General features: G+C 38.6%; 2 protein-coding genes across 2 annotated transcripts; one reads left to right on the top strand and one right to left on the bottom strand.

Moving 5' to 3' along the window:
• Positions 1–3589: 3589 nt before the first annotated feature.
• LOC131988506 (coiled-coil domain-containing protein 85C-A-like) lies at positions 3590–6167 on the bottom strand. Its single transcript, XM_059353638.1, has one exon. It carries the CDS (start codon positions 5906–5908, stop codon positions 5228–5230), a length of 681 nt encoding a protein of 226 aa, XP_059209621.1. The 5' UTR covers positions 5909–6167; the 3' UTR covers positions 3590–5227.
• Positions 6168–7746: 1579 nt separating this feature from the next.
• hhipl1 (HHIP-like 1) lies at positions 7747–19146 on the top strand. Its single transcript, XM_059353637.1, has 9 exons — positions 7747–8111; positions 9176–9822; positions 9893–10036; positions 10187–10515; positions 12371–12497; positions 13922–14067; positions 14166–14247; positions 17199–17281; positions 17376–19146. Exons 1-9 carry the CDS (start codon positions 7815–7817, stop codon positions 17924–17926), a joined length of 2406 nt encoding a protein of 801 aa, XP_059209620.1. The 5' UTR covers positions 7747–7814; the 3' UTR covers positions 17927–19146.
• The last annotated feature ends 2502 nt before the right edge of the window (positions 19147–21648 follow it).

Here is a 21648-nt window from a genome sequence, read left to right as displayed (position 1 = left end):
ACCCATGCTGTATATAATATAGCTTTTATAAATAAACAGTATCTTTCTTTAAAAATAGAAATGAAATACATAAAATATATTTATAAATAATATAATCTCTTTATTTTTTTCTATATAATTTTATTTCTTTTCTTTTCTTTTTTTAAACTCTGTTTACTGTTTTCTTGTTATAATCATACAAATACATATAGAACATATGGTATCAATGGCTTATATAGGAAGATAGATTAAATAAAAGCAAGGGAAAAAGACAAAATAAATCCAAATCAAAGTAATAAAAATTATAATTTTAATAATAATAAGAAAAATAATAGTTATACAATACAATAGATAAAACAAAAACAATTACATCTAGGGGTCAATAAGAGTGGGAATATAGTTTACTATATCATTATTATTATTATTATTATTATATAAATAATAATAATAATAATAATAATAATAATAATAATAATAATAATAATAATAATATTTTAAACTTTGTTTATTGTTTTACATATCCAATTCCAATGTATTGGTGGCAATATATTATTGATATCAATAATATATTTTGGAAGATAATTTTTTTTATAAAAGCAAAGGAAAAAGAGAGAAAAAGTAATAATAACAATAGTAATACAATAAAATAAAAAATAGAATAGAATATGATTTTTTAAAAAGAAATAGCAATAAATCTATGTATTATTTGTATTCATATTTAAACTGTCCTAGTTCCCAGGGTCAATCAGAGGGTGATATAGTATACAACATAGCATCAAGGTGAAGTCAGAAGTTTACAAACACATTATGGGCCCACATTATGTATTGGACCTTTTTTTTTCTTCTTCATTCACAGCACAACTGCCTCCTTTGACTACATGAATAAGTTAATACAGCTACAAGTCAAGCAATCCATCATAATCTCATTTTCTCTAGTTTTATGTTTGCAGCTATTGATATTAACTTGTGTTACTATTTTCAATTGGTAATGCATACATTCCCTATTCATAAATAATGGAGCAGAGTTTTAAAAAAGAATCTGATTTAAATCTATGAGATGGAGAAACTGAGCTTTTTTCTTAGACTTGATTTAAATAAATGTTATAAGTATTGATCAAAATGGATATCACCTCTAAAACTCCATAATTAACACTTGATGTGTGTTTTGTATAAAATCCTTGGGATTTTAGGGTTTTAGAGAAGATAGTGATATAGTGAAATGTAAAAACAAAAAATCTACTGATTATAATGACATTGATATGGCACTTGTGAAAGAAGTGATTGAGGGGATCATTAAGCCGTTAACACACATCTGTAATTTGTCATTTCACACTGGTTTCTTTCCTAGTAAAATTAAAATAGCCAAGGTTATTCCACTGTACAAAAGTGGGAACAAACATCACTTCAACAACTACAGACCTGTCTCTTTACTTCCACAATTTTCCAAAATATCAGAAAAACTCTTAAATTATACACTGGATGCATTCATAACAAAACACAAAATACTCTCTGACAGTCAATTCGGATTTAGGTCTGGAAGATCAACAGCACTGGCAATAATTGAAGCCATTGAAGATATTACAAAAGCTCTTGGAAAAAAAACAATACGATGTTGGAATATTTATTGACATTAAAAAAGCTTTTGATACAATCAACCATGATTTGTTAATAAAAAAAATTAGAAATATATGGTATCAGAGGCATTGTGTTGAACTGGATTATAAAGTATTTAAGGAACAGACAGCAGTTTGTGAAGCTGGGTGATGTTTGTTCGGCATGCCTTGACATTGTCTGTGGTGTCCCCCAGGGGTCAGTCTTGGTTCCCAAATTGCTTATTTTGTATATTAATGATATTTGTGATGTGTCACAGAAATTGAAGATGGTGCTGTTTGCTGATGACACAAATATTTTTTGTTCTGGGGACAATTTAAAAGAGCTTCTCAAAGAGGTTACAAATGAAATGAACAAAGTGAAATTATGGTTTGACAAGAATAAATTATCATTAAATCTAACCAAAATGAAAATAATGTTATTTGGGAATAACCGATCAGAAGAGCAAGTGCAATTAATAATAGATGGGGTGCAAATAGAAAAGGTTCAAGAAAACAAGTTCCTTGGGATAATAATAGATGATCAAATCAGCTGAAAACCGCATATTAAATACATACAGACTAAACAGTCAAGAAGCATCTCAATATTAAATAAAGCAAAACAGGTTCTAGACACCAAATCCCTCCGCAACATATACTGTACCACCCTACTTCACTTACTGTACAGAGATCTGGGGCAATAATTACATGAGTTCAATTAAATCACTAATTACTACAACAAAAAAAGCTATACAGATAATACACAAAGCAGGCTATTTGGACCATACTCACTCACTTTTCTTACAATCAAAATTGTTGAAACTAACAGACATAATTCAATTCCAAACAGCACAAATAATGTAAAAGCAGCTAATAACTTATTTCCGATTAATATACAAAACTTCTTTAAGGGTCGAGACGGGGGATATTAATTGAGGGGGTCAAATAACTTTAAAGTCATCAAAATACGCACAAATAGGGAAAGGTTTTGCATTTCATTCAGCGGAGTAAAAATATGGAACGAGATGTGTGAATAATTAAAACAATGTTCAAACATTAAACACTTCAAAATCAAATATAAAGAGCATGTCTTCACATAATATAGGGATGAAAACAGGTGTGTGAAATGACAGTAGGTGGCTATTGTTGATGTTTTATTTTTTAAATATATTATCACTACTTTTCTTTTTTGTGTGTGTTGTTTGTTTGTTCATTGTTGTCTCATTGTGACTACATGGGTGTGTACTTATGTGTGTGTAAGTTAATAACAAGTTATGTATGTTAATAATGGTAATAATAAGTTTATATACTACATTACTATGTGTTATACATACAAATATTATTGTTGTTATATAACTGAATATAGTAAATTAACATAGGGAGAAGGGGTGGGATTTAATAAGCTTTGGCTTCTTCCCACTCCTTTTGAAGACAAATAAGTGTTGATTCTTGTAGTTGTTTCATTTTGTGTTGTTCTCTTGTATTTATTGTTGTTCGTTTGTTTTTAATTGTTCATCTTTTTATTTTGTGTTCAAATAAATTCTCAATCAATCAATATCATATAAAACTAGATGATCCGAGGAATCAATTGGTACCAACCATGTCATGAAATAACATGCCAAATGTAGGCTATTTTAGCGAGGACATGGATATTTTCAAAGCGGGCCTCTGACCTCTGACCTCTGAACTTATAGCTGAATGAAAATGCACAGTCGGTTCTTGCCTGCTTTATGGTGATAAAAGCAGTTTAAGGCAAAAACCACACAGTTTTTCTCATGCATTATTTCCACCAATTGCATATGAATATTTCTGCATACTGAGGTCACAAAACAGTCTGTGAATTGCATAAATGTGTGTGTGTGTGTGTGTGTGTGTGTGTGTGTGTGTGTGTGTGTGTGTGTGTCTAGGGCATATCTCGCTGACCGTTAGTCAGACTGACCTAAGATTTTGTATGTGGCTTGCACATGGCATGAAGGTGTGCATCCTCGATTTTGAAGATTTTTGAATTCATATTTCCAAAAATATCATTATTTACGTAGGATGTGTAGAGGCATTGCACTGTTTCCGATCAGACGCCTTTTAGGGGAGCTCCGCCCCATTGTGTGATAGGCCTACACCTGGTCAGTAACACAATTCACTCTGGATTTCCACCCTGACTCATCTCATCTGTAGGTCTATTTAGCCTACCGATCTTTTGGAGTTTTAAAGTGCGCTACAAGGTTCGATTTTTTTATTGTATTCTAATAGTTTCAAGCGAATATCAATGTTCAATGTGTATGTGCTGGATGTTGTGCGTAACTTATGAAAAGTAAGTGTTTTATGGAGTTGCAGACGTTGTAGTGGTCTGCATGTAATGTACAAATACATACTTCCTATGGGCACTGCACTAGTTAGAACAAATGTATTGATGTGTGATGATGTTAGACCCTGTAGCAGCCATGTTACAACCACAAACTAAGAACCGAGAGCATTCAGAAGATATATGGCTTCCTTTGTATATTGACAATTAGAGAGAACAGAAGAGCTTGTCATCCAGTCGCTGAAAATACAGAAATCTCCAAAATGTCGAAAGTTCTTAAAACCAAATCACGTCATGGATTCATCTATGTTGTGGCAAAGGTCTTGCTGTATTGATGTAATATTCTGGAGGGTTTTTTGACCATATTTATCCATTCTAAAAAAATAAAAAATAAATGGCCTAATTAAGCACTGAATGTGTGTTGACTATCATCTCAAGGCTTTTGTTTCATGGTTGGCTGCTCATGTCTTCTCCTTTAGCTTTGTAACTATGCTCTGTTTGGCAGTGTGTATATGTACTAGGTGATATGATAAGAATGTGGTTAGAACCGCCTTTAAAATAAAAGCAATGCTTTGGCGGACTTTATTTCACTGCTTTTTCACAATCAAAAAATAAATCAGTGTGTCACTTAAGGATACATGAATGGAACAAGTAAACAACGAGTAAAACTAAATAAATAAATAATAAGTGGGGGAAAGCAGAAGCTTCTTGATTGAGACTTTCTTAGCCTATTTCAGATGTGAGTAGCCAGACTCCTCAGTGTCAACAAGAAACCTTATTGCCCACATTACACATACATAGAATTATATTTATTATAAATTTCAAATATGAGCTATCGTCCTCTTAAATGCAACTTCTTATTCAAAGTAAATACCTCTTTGCCATAACCTTATTTCACCTGGGATTTGTAATAGATCACCTCAGAGTGTCACACAATAAATATCAGTACATTTTGATGTGGAATTTGAACATTAAAGGTTTTTTTTTATCTAAACATTACAGTTAGAAGCAAATAGGCCCATTGTTCACTTTAGGTGGATAGTAGACTATGAGGGACTAAAATGACATAAGTAGAAATAAATGAATAAATATTTACAGAAAGGCCTAAATAAATAATAAAATAAATGTAGAATGTCCATTTGCATTTAGGCCTATTGATATATATGCTGTATTTATTTTTTTTCTACATGTATTTATTTTTACTTATGTCATTTTTAATCCCTCATAGCAGACATCCTCAGAGTGTCCCCCAGCTCATTTTAGGATATTCTGATGTGGAATTTCAAAATTAAAGCCTTCTGAATTGCCCCATCATGAGCTATTTCCTCTGTGAATTCAGATTACAGATGAAGGCAAACTGTCATGTTACAGTCAACCGCCATACAACACTGAGTCCTTCTCCTCCCTGGAAGTCCGCAGACCTCCTCAGAGATGTCACCTTCCCCTCAGGAGCCTTGTGGTGATGGTGGTGGTGGTCTGGGCTGCAGGCGCTTCCAGAGCTGGATGTGCTGCTCCCGTCCCCGACGTCCCGAATCGGCACCGAGCAGTCCAGGTTGCTCAGGCTGGACTGGCTGTCGATTGAGCTCCGGGAGCCGGCTCCGCTCCGGTCCTCATCCAGCATGAGGACGATCTCCTTCAGCTCCACGTTCTCCGCCCTCAGCACCTCCTGACCTGTCTCCAGCTCCTGCAGCTTCTGCTGGTACAGACCCACGTCCCTCCACAGGACGCTGGCCGTGTAGCGGCCGAACCGCTGCCACTCCCGGGACACCTTCCTCCCCTTCTGCCGGTCGTCGTCCAGGAAGCAGCACAGCTCCCGGAGCTCCTGGTTGTCGTCCTGCAGTTTCTGGTTGACCTCCTTCAGGCTGCGGATCTCGTGAAGGTGGACCTGCAGGCTCCGGTTCACGTCCTTCATCATGTTTCCGTGCTCCAGCATCAGGTCCATGTTGCGGCTCTCCAGCCGCCTCAGCCGCCGGATCAGATCCTCCTTCCCCAGCGACAGCAGGTCCTCATCGGACAGCTGGCTCACATCCGCCCCGTCCATGTCCCGGATCTCCCTAATGATGTTCCAGGTTCTTTCAACCGGTCTAGGACGGCTCAGTTACTAAGAAAACCGGGTCCATGACTCTCAGACTCACTGACTTTTACATGCACGTTAGAATTCACCTCTGTCTATTGGATTGAGGACCGTGGGAGGAGACATGTCCAAACCGAAGCACAGCGTCCTCTACAGGCAGCACCTCAGACCTGCACAGTCCTCCAGCAGTGGAAGCTGTTATGAGTGTGGGACACCGATTTATTTTTTCTTCTAAAGTAAGTAAATTATTGAAACAAACATTTAGAAACCTTAAAAAAAAATAAAAAAAAAAAAAAAAATAATAATAATAATAATAATAATAATAATAATAATAATAATAATAATAATAATAATAACAATCCCTCCCAATAAAACAACCCCCTCTGCAAAACAATAATAAAAATAATAATTATAATTTTAAAAAAACTCAAAAACACAATTCATATTAAAAACAGTAAATCATATACCAAGAAGATTCAGAAGAAAATACTATAAATTAATTTAATTAATAAATATGTATACACACAAAGATACAAGAATAGTAATGTAAAAACAATATATATAGATAGATATATAGATATAGATATAGATATAGATAGATATTTATAGTACACTTATTTTTTTAAGTACATTTATTGTTTTTTTTTTGTTTTTATTGTTTTTGTTTAATTTCAACAAAATAAACATTATCTCACTAAAACTTGCTCCAGTTACTCCAATCAATAATTAAAATAAATAAAATAAAAGAAGATGTATTTGTAGAAGTATTTATTGATATAAAAATAGCTGAAAAATAGCAAGAAAATACAGACTAAAAATATTCAGACTAAAAAAATATTCTAAATTCATATTATTATTATTATTATTATTATTATTATTATTATTATTATTATTATTATTATTATTATTATTATTATTGTCAACTGTTTTATCCAGCAGTGAAAGGACTAAGTCTCGGTAAGGTCGCCACCTACTGGGCTGCAGGAGTTCACATGCTGTGTTTTTTAATAATAATGTTACGAAAAACAAGACAAAAGCCCCACAATGCACTGAATGCTGTAGATACTGACCTCTAAATGTCAACAATGAATGTATACATATATGTTATATATCTGTCTGGAATTATAAGAGTTGCTGTTATATGTAGTAGATTGTGTAGTTATACTTATGTTATTGTTAAAATAATTATTAACCTATTAGACCTATAGTCTGCTCTCAGTTTGTATGCTCTGTATTATTCTGTCTTTTTGTTTTTTTATTGAATAGCTAAAGCTTAAGTTTAACATGCTCTCACAATATATGAGTGACTTACATAAACATAACAATTTAGGCATTGGAAAAAGATTTGTATTTTTTACTCAGTATCTTGAAATATAGTACTTGAAATAAGTAGTTTAACAATAAAAACAAAAAAGTGAATGTTAATTATTTTTATTTGTATTTAGCTTTGGTTGTTGTTGTTACTATTTTGTGATTTTCTCTTTTTAAAAAAATAGTTATGAGTTGTTTTGTCTGTTTGTTGAGAGCAAAAACTTCAATAAATTTCCTTTTAAAGAGTTACCAAGGGCAAAAGACAAAAAGAAAAAGGCCACATTTCTCTAAATGGGCCTAATTCTTTCATTAGAGGGGACATATGTATTTATTGTTATTTATGGTTTAAATAGATGCATTTTAATGTTGTTCCTGAATCTTTTTTTAACGGGAGAGTTTCGGAGATCTTATTTATTTTCATGTGTGCACATGTCCCAGGATAGCAGATGACGACAGACTGCCAGGTTGACGTCACAGTTCCACAGAGTCGGAGCAAAGTGCACACAGGAAGCCGTTTGTGCACAAACCTCTCCTCCATGGTCTCGGACCGACGCACGCCACGATGCAGCAGCGGTGTTACGGCAAAGCCCCGGCCCGGCTGCGGGTCCGGCTCTTCGGCGTGTTGTGTGTTCTGGCGTTCGGTGCCGCACCTGTAGCGTCACACCCGCAGTGTTTGGACTTTAAGCCGCCTTTCCGCCCGCTGCGGGAGCTGGAGTTCTGCGTCATGTACAAGGAGTTTGGCTGCTGTGATTATGAGAAGGACCAGGAGCTGATGGGAAAGTTCTACCGCGTTATGGATAATTTCGATTATTATGGTTACGCCAATTGTGCTGGGTTCGTGCTGGAGCTGCTCTGCCAGGTAGGCATGCGTGGACAAAGGTCGCTGGGCTTCGTCCCAAACCGTCTCCATCACGCGCCAGAGCAAACAGCGACTTTGCGATCTGTCATGTGTGAAACACTCACAAGCAGTTCAAACTGCACTAAACCATGTAACAGCTTCCAGGCAGTCACACACATGGAAATAACACATGAGATGTAAAGAGAGACGTGAGGAGCTTTCCAGATCTCTCAGATGGTGATTGAGCAACTGAGGCTGCATCATATTATAACCAGGCACATGCAGCCACTATGGACTTATCCTCTGTGCACAAGGGCTTGAATTGATCGGACCATAGTTTACAAAAGTTTCCATTAGAAAAAGTAACCAAAACCAAGCTTAAAAATTGTGATATTTCTGTCAAAATCATTTCATTCTACATGTCTCATTTAAGATGTCGCTAAAAATGAAACATTTTGAATAACAAGATCCTGTTAAAACATTAATCTGCTCCTCAGCGACACTGTGAAGACATGATTTTTTCTGCTGAGACAAACGGTCATGTGACAAATATTCACTGAAAATCAGACAGAACTGCAGGCTGTTTACACAGAGCTCAGAGGAGTGGACAGGAGAGGCTGACAGTAAAGGTTGTAAAAATCGAAATAGTTATTTTTTTATGCTTGATATCATTATAATTGTGTGAATCTGCATGGAACACATTATGCTGATTTCATAGAGGTGCAGGACTTGTATATTTTATTTAGATTTTATATATATTGCAGCAAAATACAAACGTGGAACACTGGAGACCAAAACAGGCTTAAAATGACTTAATATTGTATTTACATTAATCAGGGGGACAGAAACGTGACATCAAATGAATACAGATGTTTCTCTCCATTTCCTGGATGTGAATTATACAAACAGGGAGTTACCAAGTTTGCAATATCAGCTAACAAATAATATATATATATAATATGTAATTGTTGACATATTTGGTCAGTTTATTACAGGACACTGAACAGGGCTATAATGCAGTTGATGCAGGTTTGAGGAAAAAACTACAAACTGCATATTATACTCTGTCTTCTTTATCTGCCCAGGAATGCTCTCCATATGCTGCTCACCTTTATGATGCTGAGGTCCGGAGCACCCCGATCAGGACCATCCCCGGCCTCTGTCCTGACTACTGCTCCCAGTTTTGGAAAAAGTGCAGCGCCACCATCCCTTACCTGTCCGTGGACCCACATATTGCCAGAGTCGCAGATGACCAGACACGTCTCTGCCAGTACCTGGACCTGGACGACCCCGACTACTGCTACCCACACCTCCTGAGCAACCAGAAGCTCACCCAGAATCTGGGCCGGGTTCAGTCGGACACAGACGGCTGTCTGCAGCTTTGCCTTGAAGAAGTCGCCAATGGGCTGCGGAACCCGCTGGCCATGGTGCACGCAAACGATGGCACGCATCGGTTCTTTGTGGCCGAGCAGGTGGGCTTGGTGTGGACGTACCTTCCTGATAGGTCCAAACTGGAGAAGCCATTTTTGAATATTACCAAGGCAGTGTTAACGTCAGCATGGGAAGGTGATGAAAGAGGCTTTCTGGGACTCACCTTTCACCCCAAGTACAAGTTCAATGGAAAGCTGTATGTGTATTACTCCGTGGAGGTGGGTTTTGATGAGAGGATCAGGATCAGTGAGTTCCACGTGTCAGCCAGTGACATGAATGTGGTGGATCACACCTCTGAGCGGTAGGTGTGGACTCATCTTTCCAAGCCTGGTGCGTTTCTTGTTTAATTCACCATGTGCACTCTCCTCCAGGGTTATTCTGGAGATCGATGAACCAGCATCCAATCACAACGGAGGGCAGCTTCTATTTGCAGATGATGGCTACTTATACGTTTTCACAGGTGATGGTGGAATGGCGGGAGACCCATTTGGGAAATATGGGAATGCCCAGAACAAGTAAGAAGGTTTCTAAACTGGACAGAGTATAATTAGCAAAGGACATTGTAGAGCTACTATTAGAGCCATGTTTTAGTCGTAATATACCAAGTTAATTCTGTGCATTTCAATAAAGATATGACTTTTTCCATTTTGCCACATCAACTTTAGGTCAGCTCTACTGGGTAAAGTTCTTCGCATTGATGTGAATGACAACGAGAGAGGCCCGTTGTACAGAATCCCTCCAGATAATCCCTTTGTACATGAGCGGGGGGCACGACCTGAAGTTTACGCTTATGGTGTCCGTAATATGTGGAGGTGCTCTGTGGACCGGGGTGACTCTTGGACCAAGGAGGGCAAAGGGCGGATCTTCTGCGGGGATGTGGGCCAGAACAAGTTCGAAGAGATCGACATCATTGAGAAAGGTCGAAACTACGGCTGGAGAGCCAAAGAGGGCTTCTCCTGCTACGATAAGAAGCTGTGCGCCAACAGCTCACTAGGTAGGCATGCTGTGTTGTAATAAAGGGCCAAATGCAGAATTTTTTTCATCACAAACAAACAGCAGGGCAGCTCTCTGCACAGATGACTGTCGATTTTCCTGTCCGGATTAAATGAGCTTCTGTGGTGTTCTGTTTGGAGGAAAGCTGCTGGCTCTTGGTAGAAATGGTGACTAACTAAAGGACATGAACTCACATTACAACTAATCCAACTGTAGTTGAAAAAAAACCCACAGTCTGATGTGGTGCACATGTAAACAGGATCCAGGTTGCTGTTCCAACATTTAATTGAAGACAAAAATTTTAATGGTTAACACTTGGATGGATGAAAAACCCTGTTTACAATTGCTTTAAAAATGCATCTTGGGCGATCAGACTACAAGTGGACATTTGACACAGATTGCTGTTTACACCTAGACTGGCTAACGCCAGACTATATCACAAATGAAAAATAGTCTGGAGACCACCTATTCATTTTTCCGTAGAGGAGACGTGGTTTACGATCGTCCAGAGCCGTTTATTTGGCGATACGAATGTCTATCATAAGCGTCTGTACGTAGCTCTTAGCCAATCGTATCAATTATACGGCGAGACGACCACAACGACCAGGGTCTCGCTAAACCCATTAGCTTAGCCACTAACGGGGCTAGTTGGTAGATTGGGCTTTTGCCAAATCCTGTTGGAAGCAAGGCTAAAACATCCTTTTTGGTGGTGATAAAGGAGTGTAAAGCCAAACGTTGTTCTTCTATTAAAATAACTTTCGCTCTAAACTATCTAGAACACTGTCTACAGCTAGATCGAAAGAGAGCTTCGCGTCTGCTGCAGCCATGTTGGATCCGTAAGAAAACTACAAGTTTCCGTCTGTCGAATAGTACGCGTCATCGTCTTGCCGTGCCTCCCCGTTCTGTGATTGGATACCAAAAGCAGGGCTAAGAATCGGCCATGGACACCATGCCGCCTTGCAGTTCGAAACGAAATTGAGCGCACAAGGCAGCATGGGTATACTCAGGCTAGTTTACACCTTTGTGTATCATGCATCTCCAAGAGTGTCCAGTTCACCACTTGTGTTCGGATTTCGTTACAACCTATGTCACTTGGTAGAAGGTCAAATTGCCCGTGCACATTTATTACATCAGGTAACAAAAACTTCGAGTCGTAAATGGCTGCTGTTACGTCCTTGTCAGGGACACAACAGGATGCATCAGTGTTTACACTACAAAATATATGTGGTCAAATGCGATCTAGAGCACCTCAGCAAGTGGTTTGAGTTTTACACTGATCACTTGTGATTCAATCAATCAAGACACATTTTAAAACCAAATGTAAACTGGGTCATTGATGGATGATTTTACAGATCTGATAATAATAGTAATACATTAGGGTACTTATTCAACTTATTTGCATCTGTAATGTGAGTCTTCATTTACTGAAACAGCATGGGAATAAACTCAGGAATCTATTATAACCAAACAAAACAATTACTTTCAAACAATAAATGCCACATCAATCAACCAACTTAAGTTTTATAAGGTAAAAACCATCCAAAATAACTCTTTGTTCTGGCTGGTGGTTTGGAGGGAAGTCAGAGGCCTAAAGGACTGACCTATATAGTCTTTTGGGGGGAGTGGCCAACTCCTGAGTGACAGGGTGAAGCTGCAGGTAGTTTGGAGACTTGTGATTGTACCGACAATACAGACAGCATTCACATTCATTTCGGCATCATTAGGCATAATCATAGGGACTCTACAAGTTATTGAAAAATCTATTTATATTCCGTTTTTAAATTTATTTTCACTGCTCCATAAACAATCAGCTTGACTGTAAAGAAATGAGCAAACTTTTGTTGTTGTTCTCACAGATGATGTCCTCCCGATATACGCGTACCCTCACAAGATGGGAAAGTCAGTGACTGGAGGCTATGTGTACCGAGGCTGTGAATACCCCAACATGAACGGCATGTACATATTTGGAGACTTTATGAGCGGGTAAGGTTAAATGTGATAAATAGCTTCTGTTTTTTCACCATTTGACGTTTGTGTTTGTCAGATGACTCCAACACCTGCATGTGAGGATTGCAGAAATTCCTAAAACAAGTAGGATCATTATATGAAGTGTTTTAAAACTGCTAACAATAAAATGCTACTTAATGCGTCAGTGATAATCCAGTTTGTTTTTGACACTCTATGTAATGAATACTTCTGATACTCTAAGTACATTTAGCCTCTGTGCATTTATACAGGACTTTGCTTTTACACTTTGAACTTGGACTTTGGTGGCACCTGAAGCTACTTGATATCCTCCATTCTCTTCACATATTTTCGACCTTCCATGTATACTTTTCTAGTAATTTTGATTGTCAATACTGTAATTTTATTCTGTACAAACATCTGTTTTCTAAAAGGAACGCTCCTCTGTTTCTTTCCCTGAGGTTTTTTAAAATATTTTTTACATTTTACTCCTATTAAAAGGTTGTTTTTTTCTTATCCAAGTCGAGGGTCAAAGAACAGAGGGTGTTGTTTACTGTACAGATTGTAAAATCACCTGAGGCAAATTTGTGATGTGTGATATCAGGGCATAAAAGTGACTTGACTTGGCATGTTTTTCTCTAGGCTGTTTAGCTCTCTGGAGTCACCAGTGATCAAATGGTAAATGGTAAATGGACCTGCACTTATATAGCGCTTTTCTAGTCGCTTTGCGACCACTCAAAGCGCTTTACACTACAGTCACATTCACCCTTTCACACACACATTCATACTGGTGGCAGAGGCTACCCTAAACGGTGCCACCTGCCACCATTGGGAATTCATTCACACACCGATGAACGCATCATCGGGAGCAATTTGGGGTTCAGTATCTTGCTCAAGGATACTTCGACATGTAGGCATGATGTCACAACAAAACAGTGTGTTACCCTGCTGTCAACTTCCATCTAAAGTACTGACTGGAACCTCCATGCCAGTTTTTGTTTGATGATGATTGACTAAGTAAATAAGGCCAAATATATTTAGTATAAAAAAATATATAACTAGATGTTATCCTCATTTTACCTTTTCATTTTTAAAATCTGTTTTTTCTGTGTGTTTTTTGTGTTCAATTGTTGATCTAGTAAGTCAAAGTTAAAAAAAATAATTATCAGGTCATATAGGTGAGGTTGTGCTGAAACAAAATGATACCAACATGGCATGGTAAACATTTATATAAATTGTATATATATACAGGCAGAATTAAAAGTATTTAAAAATGTACAAAATAGCCCCTAACTCCAAAGGGTTAAATGTAGTTTGGGAAAGGTAGGGAGTCATATACCAAAGTAGAAGCAGACAATAACTGTCACTATGGCTCAAAAGTTCCAACGAGACAACATGACACAATGTTCCAAGAATGACTGTGTGTTTAATTTTTCCTTCAGGCGTTTGATGAGTCTGCGGGAGGACAGAGGCACAAAGAAATGGACGTACAGTGAGATCTGTATGGGGATGGGCCTGACCTGCGCCTTCCCTGGACTTATCAACAACTACCACCAGTACATCATCTCCTTTGCAGAGGATGAAGCTGGTAATGCAGTAAAACATGCACAGAGTTTGTATTAGCTGTCACTTATACAGACATATGTTTTCAAATGTTATGTCTCTGTGTTATTTTTTCCCCATCAGGTGAGCTGTACTTCATGTCGACTGGAGTCCCGAGTGCTACGTCCCCTTCAGGAGTCATTTATAAAGTGGTGGACCCCTCAAGGTGAGTAATAGAGACTCTATCACAGGTGTGCTGCAGCTACATGTTATAGAAATTATAGATCTTGACTCTTAGAAGGACCAACCCCCCTGGTGTGATATTTATCCCATAAGATAACGCTAAAGGTTGAGGCATTCAGGTGGATAGAGTAATTTTTTTAACTTATAGGTATCACTATGAAACTTTCCCAGTTTGTTATTTACATTAGGATAAAACATTTTTGCATTAGAAGTTTTCTGAAATGTTATGTTTAGATATGCAAAAGAGGCAGGAAATCTTAAATATGCGCTAATTTGCATATATTTCCAGGACATAAATCTGAACATTAGATAATTGTCAAAAATATTGCCTTATTTTCTTGACTGATTAGATTAAAAGTTTTTTTACACAAGTAAATACTGTCGTCATCTACCTATAAAAGCAAGAAGCGTCTGTGTGTGTGCGTGTCTAGGGCATACCCCGCTGACCGTTAGTCAGACTGATCTAAGATTTTGTATGTGGTTTGCGCATGGCACGAAGGTGTGTATCCTCAATTTTGAAGATTTTTGAATTTTTCGTTTTTCAAAATATCATCATTTGCGTAGGACGTGTTGTGGCATTGCACTGTTTCCCATCTGACGCCTTTTAGGGGAGCTCCGCCCCATTGTGTGATAGGCCTACACCTGGTCAGTAACACAATTCACTCTGGATTTCCACGTCTGACTCATCTCATCTGTAGGTCTATTTAACCTACCTATCTTTCGGAGTTTTAAAGCACGCTACAAGGTTCAATTTTTCCAATAATATTCAAATAGTTTCCAGCGAATATCAATGTTCAATGTGTATGTGCTGGATGGTGTGCATACCCTATGAAAAGTAAGTGTTTTATGGAGTTGCAGACGTTGTAGTGGTCTGCATGTAATGTGCAAATACTGTTATTCGCGATTAGCATGCTAAGTGGAGATTTAGCTTTATTCATTCATTCATTACCATTAACCGCTTATCCGCAATCGGGTCGCGGGGGGGCTGGAGCCGATCCCAGCTGTCATTGGGTACACACTGGACAGGACGCCAGACTATCACAGGGCTGACACATAGAGACAGACAATCACACTCTCATTCACACCTACGGGCAATTTAGAGTCACCAATTAAACCTAAGTGCATGTTTTTGGACTGTGGAAGGAAGCCGGAGTACCTAGTGAGAACCCACGCCAACACGGGGAGAACATGCAAACTCTACACAGAAGAGCCGCAGGCGGGAGGCGAACCGGCGAACCTCTAGCTGTGAGGCGAGAGCGCTAACTTTTGTGCAGCATACTGTGTAATGTGCTATCTCACGATTAGCATGCTAAGCAGATATTTAAGCCCTTTCTTCCGCATCAGTTTGATCCATTGAAAACAGTAAAAACAAAACTTTATTAACTGACAGCTAAGCATAATACAGACGGAAAGATAGCGTTTCTGTGTTATTTAAGGTTACACTAGCAAGAGGCATTAGCATTACCGACAAAATACAGTCTCGCACTATACGAATGCATATTTCCTACGGGCACTGCACCAGTGTTTGTAGAAAGAAAATGTTCTGTAAATCAGGTTATGAATGATATATAGATAAACCTCTCTGTAAAAACCTTCAGAATACAGTTTAGTGAATGTAAGTGGAGCTGAAGTTGAGATTTATGGCTCAGAGTATGAGAAAAAACTCACATCGAGAAAACAGCCTTTAAAGATTTCATGCATTCTTACTGTAAATGGCTATTAAAAAGACAAACAATTTAATCTAATTCATAGCAACACCAATACAGAAGATGCAAAACACCTAATATTGTGTCTTTTCTGTGTCAATCCATTAGGTAGGGTGCTAGGGGTGAAATGGTAGTCCAAGTTGTGGCAGAAACAGTTTTTTTTATCCAGTGGTTATATAATCATTGCTTTCTTACTGTGTAGAGACTGTGCACGTCTGTTTCTTGGAAATGGATTTGTAAGACACACATCTGTTGATAATTACAAACACAGGCATGTGGTTCTTGAGCTTGAGCCTGAGGGATGTGCAGGATCAGGATCATACTTGGCCTGGATGGGAGCTTAGCTCTGTGTTTTCTCAGTGCTAGTGGGTTAACTTCAGCAGAGTGTGGAGGTTAGCTGGCTGTCTGTGTTTTGGTAAAGAAGGGTGTTGGCAGCAGCATGACCTAAATCTCCCCGTCCTCCCCGAGCCTCAGACAGCTCCTGGCTCTCTGTGCACTTCTCTCAGCTGGAGAAAGTTGTGTCACCTGATTTCTTTCCCAGACGTCAAGCTCTTTCAGCTGTCCTTCACCACTGACCTAACACTCAGAGTGAGGACAGACATGTCTGTATACTCTATGTGTGTGTCTGTCTTTTATGTGTCTGTCTTCTCTTTATATATGTCTGTCATTTCTGGTATGTGTCTTTTTATATGTATGTCAGTATTCTCTTGTGTCTTCTCTTGTGTCCCTGTCTCATCTATGTGGCTGTCCTCTATGTGTGTGCGTCTTCACTTATGCATATGTTTTCTCATATGTCCCTGCCTTCTCTAATGTATCTGTCTTCTCCATGACTGTGTTTTCTCTAATGTGTCTGTCTTCTCTATGTGTTTGTCATCTCCTATGTGTCCTTGTTCTCATTCATGTGTCTGTCTTCTTTATGTCTGTCTTCTCATATGCGTCTGTATTCTCAGTATATCTGTCTTCTCTATGTATGTGTCGTCTTATGTGTATGTCTTCTCTTGTGTGTCTTCTCTAAATGTCTGTCTTCTCTAATGTATCTGTCTTCTCCTTGATTGTTTCTTCTCATATGTGTCTGTCTTCTCTATGTGTTTGTCCTCTCTTATGTGTCATTTTTCTCATTGACGTGTCTGTTTCTTTATATTTCTGTCTTTTCTTATGTGTCAGTCTTCTCGATGTGTCTGTCTTGTCTCATGTCTTATTTCATTTTTTTTTGTACTTTGTTTTTCAGACGTGCTCCACCAAGACAGTGTCACTACGACCCTCTTCCTGTCAGAGTGAAAAGTACCCTGATCAAGTTTGTCCCTCAGGAAAGTGAGTCCACTTCCAAACACTTTGCAACACTATCCAAACAAATCCAATGTGTATCATTCTTTAGTTCATATTCATCTTTTGGTCTCTCCATTAGCATTAATCGGCCTTGAGCCCAAAGTCCAGCCTGATCCAGAACCCACAGAGTCCTATGACTGGCTTCAGGAGCTCATTGACCGTCTCGCAGCACCAGACCTGACTACACCTTCACCAACCACGACCAAACCGCCCAGACAACCGAGGCGGAAAGGCAGACGCAGGAAGAACAAATCCAGAACAGAGAGCGCGGCCGAGATCCAGAACGGAGCGGTGAGGCTGGTCGGGGATGAAGAAGGCCGCAGTGACCGTGGACGCGTGGAGGTCTACGTTAACAGGGCGTGGGGCACCGTGTGTGATGACCTGTGGACCACCAAGAATGCTGCGGTGGTCTGCCGGCAGCTGGGCTTCAGGTACGCTCTGAAGGCGGCCAAGAACTCAGAGTTCGGGGAGGGGAAGGATCTGCAGATTGTCCTGGATGATGTCCAGTGTGAAGGGACAGAGTCCAGTCTGCTGGACTGCAAACACGCTGGCGTGGGGACACATAACTGTGCCCATTATGAAGACGCAGGAGTGATCTGTGGCAACTCAGACTATGTTATAGAAGTCTAATATGTTTGAGTTTAAAAAAATCTGAGCTAATGATCATCAACTAAAACTCTTAAAAATTGAAAGTGGTATTTTCAGTGTTCCCATGAATGAGCACACCGAACATGACATTTTCAGCAGCTACAATAGAATTGAATGGTATAAACCCTCTGAACCCCAATATTTTCTTTAAAAGAACACCAAAAATATATAATTTATCATAGAAATAAACTATAAAAACAGGTGTTGTTGTCAAAATGTTTCATCAGTCCTTGAACAGATCATAGGTTGTGAAAGATTCCATTAGAAAAAGTAACCAAAACAAAGCTTAAAATTGTGATATTTCTGTTAAAATCACTTTATTCTATATCTCATTAAAAACCGTTTGGAATAACTAAAAACCCTGTTAAAACATTAAATTCTGCTCCTCAGTGACACTGTGAAGCCATGATTGATTTTGCTGAGATGAACGGTCACGTGATAAATGTTCACTGAAAATCTGTTTACACAGAGCAGAGGGGAGAGGACAAGAGAGGTTGCGAGTAGAGGTTGTAAAAATGCAAATATAATATATGATATATGATATTATACAGTGTTAATCTGCACAAAATAATTCCCTAATAAAAAATAATGCCATGATTGTGCTGATTCAAGAGAGGTGCGGGACTTCTATATTGCAGTGTAATACAAAGCCAGTGAGTAAAATGTAAAAAGAACAAAAAAATGCCATGAAACAGCTTCAGAGGTTCAGTGGGTTGATGTGCTTGAAAATTGCTGTGTTGGTTTTCAGTCTATAATAAAAAAAAAATGATTAAAAAGAAGAAGTATTTTAGAAAACAGTCCAGTTTGCTATGAATAAGAAATATGGCACACAGAATGTAAAATGTTTGGAAATCAATCTAAAGCAGGAAGTGATGTCGCTTCAGGACAACATTCCAGAGGTTGTCTCTGAGGTTAACAGCTGGGCTGCATTGATGTAACCATGTCCATGGCTTTTAGTTGCCAGTAAATGTTTATAGAAGAGTTTATTTTTAATTGTCCACCACAGACTTGAATGTATCATTTGAATGTATGTGTGGCACTGATATTACACATTAAGTCTTTGCCTTCTCACTGATTTGTTACGGTAACAAATTTGAATGTCACACTACCGTGCCCACAGAATGAATGTATCGCTGTATGATGATGTTGTAATTTTAGTAAATAATTTTAATAAAAGATTGTTGTACTTGCTTCCACACACACTCAGACCAAATGGTTGATGTTTTATGGGATGTCTTGAACGGAAATAAGGTCAATTTATTTTATTTTTAAGTGCCTTACTGACGCTTGAGCAAAATAACTTACAGAATCGTTCTGCCAAAATTTAAGGATGAGTTTGTGTTTTCTTAGTGTTTCTTTCTTTATGTGTTAATGTGGCATATTTTGTATCCATGTTGATCTATCCTCAAACACCAGGCTGGTAAAGGCAAGGCAGCAGAAAAATACTAAAAATAAAACATATTTGTCGTTCACATTTATCCTTTAAGGCAACCCAAGGCAAAAAACAGCCCTGATTAAAAATATTTCATCAATAAATTTGGAAGATATAAAGATATGAAAAGTTAAAATATAGAAGCAGAATCTGGTAAAGTTTTTAAATACATTTAAAATACACATTTAGTTTGAGTAAATTCAAATGTACACTTTTTTACTGCTAATTATAAACTTCAACACTGCCATAAATTTGATCCAAACCAACCTTTTTGTCTTTAATAAGAATACAAAAGTATAAAGAAGTTGAAATATCACAGAAGGGAAAATAACAGAATTTTGTTCAATTTATTCTTGTTTCCAGCTTCTGTCTTGTGCCCAACAGAAGCAGCTCCATACTGGCACCTTGTGGACACACTACCGCATCGTTCAGAATGGATAGTTTAACGTGTAATATTTAAATTGTTCAGTTATTGCATGATAGTATACAATCAAAACATAATCTTAAAAGAAGAGCAGCTTCAAAGTTCCCATGACTGCAGGGTGTGGAGTGAATACAGAGTCTAAGTGACGGGCCTATTATTCCGACTCGTCGGTGCTTGTTTGAGGAATGTGTCCTCTGTGTGGTGAAGGTCGTTGATATGCGGAGCAGCAGGTCCCAGGAGCCGGAGCCAGACCGGACCCCCTCACAGCCAGCAGTGTGTCCTGATCTCCTCAGTCTGTCACAGAGGGCCCTAACTTTACACACCAACAGAATATCAGCACAATGCTACAAAGTCTTATTTTTGGACATACTATAATATACAGGGCCAGATGAACACTTTGCTGTACCATGGGCAACAATATTCAAGGGCCCCATCATCACGACCCCAGAATCACCATAATCTGGCAAAATATATAATAAATTACAGTAATATACAGTTAGTATACTCAATACATCAATAACTAACTGTCATCAAGTGCATTTTCATGTACAGATGTACAAACGCTCATAGAACTACAAATGCATCACTATGTCCTCTTGTCAAGGCCACTCACTCACATATGATTTCCCTTTGCACATTTGAGTGCAAAGGAAAATCATATGTGAGTGAGTCATCATAGAAATCTATGCCTCTTTGGACCCGGGAAGTTCAGCCACATTCTGCTCAGAATATCTAATGCAGAAGCTAAATGTCGCAGGGAGAAAAAACAGCTTCCTGTTGAGCATGATGGGGCAAAAAACTATGGTTCCGTCGTACTCATTGACTGGTTTGGAGGTCTGGACAGCAATGACTTTCATGTTCTCCCAGAGGTTCTCACACAGACAAAAATGCCAGTCGATGTTGATAACATGGTAACAGCTGAAGAACTGGCAAAATGGCCATATTTGTCCAAGGTGAACATCCCAAATATAAAAGTAAATGTCGACCTGTTAATTGGAACCAAGGCTCCCAGGATATTAGAGCCCTGGGAGGTCATTAACAGTAGCAGGAAAGGCCCATATGCTATTTGGACAGTGCTTGGGTGGGTTGTTAATTGACCACTGAATGGAAACAGTGGTGCTTCAGAAGAGGAGCTGCCCTTGGCAATGGTGATCTCTGTGTGTAAGCTCGAAGAAATGCTGGTCAAGCAGTACAATCATGACTTTAATGAGAAGACCACAAAGGAGAATGAAATGTCCAGAGAAGACCTCAAGTTCCTGGTGTGAAGGAAATTTGGTGTTTCCTGCATGGTGGGACATGAAGTAGGCGGCAACCTACTTGATATTCAAAACGCTAGGCCTTATGGGAACTTGTGAAGTTAACTCTGATAACACCCTGATTGAGGGGAACATGTAGATCAGGGGGCTCTGTCCTGATGTGATGTATAGGGCAGGAAGATAGGACCACATTGAAACTTGCTGAAGAATCAATGCTGGGAAATACAACAGATATAAACTGAGCGGTGTATGGGACTTTGTTGTACTGTGAAAGAGCCATTCAGGATTGTGCGGTGTATGGAATACGAATGTGCTAATAAAACTTGCTGAACAGAGTATTGAGTGCTTTGTGTTTGGCCAGCTCACCCATTAACTTAGTGCAGTTGTCAAAATTGCCATGACACTGGAAATCATGGAGCACTCAGCAGTACTTCAGGAGGGAAGGTATTGCTTGAAAATGCCTTATAAGAACAAGGCAGGGTTTGTTTGTTTGTTTGTTTTCTTTTGTTCACACTGCACAGCAATAAATGCACTGTGTTGTGGAACAGCGTGGACATTTATTCAATGCGGTAGGAGAGCATCAGCCAAGGCG

Source organism: Centropristis striata, chromosome 16 (assembly GCF_030273125.1).
Source record: "Centropristis striata isolate RG_2023a ecotype Rhode Island chromosome 16, C.striata_1.0, whole genome shotgun sequence".
Classification (NCBI taxonomy): domain Eukaryota; kingdom Metazoa; phylum Chordata; class Actinopteri; order Perciformes; family Serranidae; genus Centropristis; species Centropristis striata.
This window is presented reverse-complemented; position numbering and strand designations above follow the sequence as displayed.